General features: G+C 43.0%; 1 protein-coding gene across 1 annotated transcript in view; it reads right to left on the reverse strand.

The window, feature by feature from the left end:
• Positions 1-2,663: 2,663 nt before the first annotated feature.
• The window catches only part of LOC306773540 (E3 ubiquitin-protein ligase TRIM35-like), a 3,383-nt gene continuing 878 nt past the window's right edge, over positions 2,664-5,168 (reverse strand). The window contains exons 3-7 of the mRNA XM_079263393.1: positions 5,159-5,168; positions 4,857-5,087; positions 4,762-4,784; positions 4,562-4,680; positions 2,664-3,443 (exon numbers count right to left, since the gene is read on the reverse strand). The exon at positions 5,159-5,168 is cut by the window's right edge and continues 86 nt beyond it. Of these exons, the coding sequence (XP_079119519.1) occupies positions 2,899-3,443; positions 4,562-4,680; positions 4,762-4,784; positions 4,857-5,087; positions 5,159-5,168 (928 nt within the window). The 3' untranslated portion in view covers positions 2,664-2,898. The remainder of the gene's footprint in view (positions 3,444-4,561; positions 4,681-4,761; positions 4,785-4,856; positions 5,088-5,158) is intronic.

The raw sequence follows: 5,168 nt of genomic DNA on the forward strand, positions 1-5,168 counted from the left end.
ACTTTGATGCGGAAAGATCCCCAAAATGTTATCAGGGTCTCCCGGTAGCTCTGCAACTCTGAGCGTCTGCAATCAGAGAGATGGGGGAGATTTCACCCGGCCTGCTCAGAGAAATGCATCTGAAATCAACATCAAGGCAACGTGCCGGCCTTTTGGAGGAATTTATTCTGATCATAAATACAGCGCCATGATGTCTGAAGCGGATCAGGACGACCTTGGAACTGTGAAGCGTGGTGGTGGGTGCACATGTGGGAGGGGCTGAGCATCTTCCAGCCATTGTCTCCACCATGAATTCTGCACTGGCTAAATAAATAAACAAAGAGGCAGTTTTGTCTTTAACTGCACACCTGCAAAGTCACCAAGGCTGCAGGGCTCTGGTGAGAAAGAAACAGGTAATAAATGCTGGAAATGTAGCAGAAAAGGTTATTTCAGACAAGAATTAATGTTCGAAAAAGAAATTAAGTTATGGAATGAATAACATGGAAAGTAGACAAAAATACATATTATGTATTATGTATGATGTACATAAAAAAAATCTACAATGTTACAATAATAAATATAAAACACTAAATTATTCATCCATGTTCTTAACCACTTAGTCCAATTTTCATTTAATTTATTAAGGTCCCCAATCAATCTAACGTGCACACAGTGCTGACCACTACACCACCGGCCTGATACCATAGTGTCTTAAAAAATAAAAGTACACAGGTAAAAAAAAAGACAGTGTGCATACATTATATACTTTATGGATATACTGCGGTATATATATACACTACTCACAAAAAGTTAGGGATATTTTGCTTTCAGGTGAAATTTATGGAAAATGCAATATGTTCATGCTACAGTGATATAATATCATAAAAGTAAGACATTTAAGTAGAAGGATGCACTACTGATTTCCTCATCTCAAAAAATTTATTCAACACAAAAGGTAACAACAATGGTAGTTACACCACAACAAAAAATGTGAACGTCTCAATATCTCGTCATGTGCCTTTGAGCATCAATTACAGCTTGACAACGACGTCTCATGCTGTTCACAAGGCAACTTATTGCCTGCTGAGGCATGGCATCCCACTCTTCTTGAAGGGCAGCCCTCAGGTCATTGAGGTTCTGGGGTGCAGGGTCTCGAGCCTCTACACGACGGCTCAGCTGATCCCACAGGTTTTCAATGGGATTCAGGTCTGGAGAGAGTGCAGGCCATTCCATTTGAGGTACACCAGTCTCCAACAGCCGTTCCCTGATGATGCGGCCTCGATGAGCAGGAGCATTGTCGTCCATGAAGATGAAATTAGGCCTGTGCTGTTCATGTAGGGGCACAATCACTGGATTAATGATGTTATTCAGGTAGTATGGGCTTGTCACTGTACCATTCACAAAGTGTAGGGCAGTTCTGTACCAAGTGGACACCCCTGCCCACACTGTAACACCGCCACCACCAAAAGCTGGCCTGGTGACAACAGTGGCTGATGCATAGCGCTCTCCCTGACGTCTCCAACATCGTTGCCGGCCATCATCTCTGCTCAGTGTGAATCGACTTTCATCAGAGAACAGCACTGAGGCCCACTGGTTCCTCGTCCAGCGTAAATGCTCCCTGGCCCATGCAAGACGATGATGCCTGTGCCTGGTGGTGGTCAGGTACCCGTGCAGGTCGTCTAGCACGCAGACCACGCTGATGTAAACGGTTTCGAATGGTCTGACGAGACACTTGGGTGCCTCTCACCTCTCTTAAACGTGCCTGGAGTTGAGTGGCATTCATCATCCGGTTTCTCAGAGCAGTGTTCACAATGTAGCGGTCATCAGCACGGGATGTGGCCAAAGGACGTCCACTTCTAGGCCTTTCTGTGACTCTTCCAGTCTCTCCATATCTCTGTTGCAACCTGCTGATGACACTCTGTGACACTCCAAGCTCAGTGGCCACTTCTGTCTGAGAACGTCCTGTTTGAAGCATCGCAATGGCAAGGGACTGTTGTTCCATTGTTAGGTGTCGTCTTGGTCTCATGATGTCAAAATGTGAACAGCATGATGAGGACAACTGTTTAAACACCAGCTCTAATTGAACCAGGAGATTTATTGGTCAATTCAAGGATCACACACCTGCCGTGATTTTTGCCGTTAAGCTCCTTGTTAGAGAACAGCAACTTGTGCAAAATTTATTGAAACATTTAACAGTTGGACATGTGCATTTAAAAGCTTAGAGAAGATCACATTAAGTTCACCTGTACAGGTTTGAAGGCATTTTAGGCTTGTTGTGAAATTTCACCCAAAAGCTGAATATCCCTAACTTTTTGTGAGTAGTGTGTATATATATATATATATATATATATATATATATATATATACACACACACACACATACACACACGCACAAACACACAACTATAATCCCTCCTCAGGGTCATGAAAGATATATTTTAATTTTACTTTCATGTCAATAATACAAAACATATAAGTGCTTCTTCCCTCTAGAAAGAAGGTAGAATGGCTTCCGGGACTGATGATATTGTTCCTTTGTAACCTTTGTGCAATATATAATCCTCAACTACTTGTCAGAAATGAGTGAAAAAGACCTTAGATGGAAAAATAAGGAAATCCAGAAAACTTGCATATAGTTTATTAGTAAAACATCAGTAGAGTTTTTCCCAGAATCAGTAGTGGATGTGATATGTCTCCAAAAATAAGGAGAAATGTTTAGACAGACGGCAAACTCGATCATACTCCCTAGTGTAATACATGAAATGTCCTTTTCTGCTTTCCATCCTAATAAAAGCATGTCAACATTTCTAAAGCGACACAAATCTGGACACAGCCTCAAAACAAAGAAATGGCTGAAATTTTGCAGATTGATTCAAACAGGTTTTGCAGTTTAGAAGTGAAAAAAGAAAAGTTGGATGCTTAACAAAACTCTGCAACAGTCAGGGAAACTTCTGCTGGTTCGACTGTCAGAGGGCATTTCTGGCAGCCCACCCAGAGGTAAGGAAAGACCGCCTCAGTGATGGCGTGTTTGAAGGTGTAGATGTGGCTGTTGTTGTGCGGGTCATAGAACGACACCCTCCCCTTGTCACAGTCCAGCTGCACTCTGACCTTCTGAGGATTGGTTTTCAGATTTAACCGTGTCAGAGGAGAGGTGCCTGCAAAGTACATTTTGTGGTAAAAGTACACACACAAGTAGCCGTTATTCAGGACTGAAGACACTTTCTCTTTCCTCTTGACAGATTTTTTCGCCACGCCGACAACCCAAGCCGTGTTATCTCCCACGTTCACCTCCCAGGCATGCTTGCCCGAGGTCAGGCCCTCCCGGCCCAGCACAGCGGTGTCGGGATCGAATCTCTCCGGGTTGTCCGGCAGCTTCTGCTTCTCGTTGCTGTCATGGACGCTGGTGAGGTCGTCTGACAGGACGAGCCAGGGGGCGGCGGTGTTGGGGTCCAGAGTGACGGGAGCTGAAGGAAACATGGCAGATTTTCAGCTGTGGTTACTCCGAAGTTCACACAAAAATCACATTTATTCCCCCTCAGGAAAGCAAAACTGCACCTTTCTACAAATATAGCTGCGACGCTGATAACTAGAGACTGACAACTAATCAGATTAATGGCAGCAGGTCAGTAACATGACTGGGTATAAAAGGAGCATTTCAGAGAGAGAGAGAGATAAACAGAGCTTCAGCAATCTGACACAAACGGTTAAAAAAATTCAGAAAAATGTTCTTTAATGTGAAATTGTGAGAAATTTCTAGACAGCATTTAATATCTGAAAAAAGAATTGGAGAATAAGGAGGAATCTCTGTGCTCAGGGGACAGGGCCAGACGTCCAAACTTAATGCTTGTGATTTGAAAAGTACAATGTGTGAGAATTACTGACATCTAGTGGTAAAGATGGGCATAGCTGAGGCCTCAGCAGAGGTAACTAAAGGCTCGTTTCCACCATTTGACATCCAACTCTTACCTTTTTCATCATTTTTAACAGAGATTTTAACAACAAAAAGAAAATCTGGCGCTCCAAAGCCAGGTCGCAAAGGAAATTACTTTTTTTTTTTTTTTTAATGAAAGGGTCACAATTTGCCAATCTCCCACCTTTTGGGTCAGATTGATTTGATTGGTACCATGATGGAGGGTTACAGGTCAGATATGCAGGGTGCCTGCATATCCCAGGTTTTATGTGTAAAAATGCTTCCCGATTCACACCTGTTGGTGGAAACGAGGCTTACTTCAACACGTGTACATGTGTGCTGTCTTCTTCTTCTGTGGTCCTTTTAAGACGTTACTCATCCCAAAACGGTGCTCCAGCGCCAATCAAACAAAGTCATACTGCAGTTTTAAAGCTCAGAGTTCTCATTTTGCACGCAAAGATCAAATGAAGGAAAAAACAAGATAAAATAGCAATAAAATTAATAAAAAAAAGAGTGTAAAATATGAACCCAAAGTAAGTAGATATAACTGGCCTCTAATTTTATTACTTTGCACATTGCATTTTGGTTTTCTTCACATGGTGCACAGGATGTCAACAGTTTACAATCAGGGTTGTAAGAAAGGGAAAGGTCACTGTATTAATTTGAACTTACTGTATTTGGCAATTTTATGCATCTTCTGCCACACTTGGAAAGTCAAAGAGCCGACATATTTGGCCACATCTATGAGAGCAGCTGGAGCCATCGTCGGATCTCCAACTGGATGACTGGCTCTGCAGACAACAGAAAAACACTCCACTTTGCATGTTGTGATAAAACAGAGCAAAGAAAGGAAAAGGTTTAAAATGTCTTACCTGTCAAGTGAACTCTTGCAGCTCTGAAACAAAGGATAACATATTGACAGATGTATCAATGCGTTTATAGAAAATGGCATCATGTAGAAACTTACCCGGATGAGAGAGATGTCCTCCGAAGCCATCTCCTCCTCCAGAGCTCGGATGCTTTCAGACACAGCTGCAATGTTTCGCTCCACGTCTTCAATCTTCTGCCTCATCTCTTCCGTCTTCTGCTCTTCCTCCCTCCTCAGCACCGTCATCCTGGACTCTTCCTCGGCACGCAGGAAGTTATGGAGTTTTTCAAACTCCTCGTGTGTTCGCCGCTCCACGAACTGGGCCTGGACCTGAAAGGAGACCAGCAGATGTAAGAGATGACCGTCTGCAAACAGCATCGCTGTTTGTTTAAAAGTCATACCTGAATGTGT

Source organism: Telmatherina bonti (assembly GCF_933228915.1).
Source record: "Telmatherina bonti genome assembly, chromosome: 23".
NCBI lineage: Eukaryota > Metazoa > Chordata > Actinopteri > Atheriniformes > Telmatherinidae > Telmatherina > Telmatherina bonti.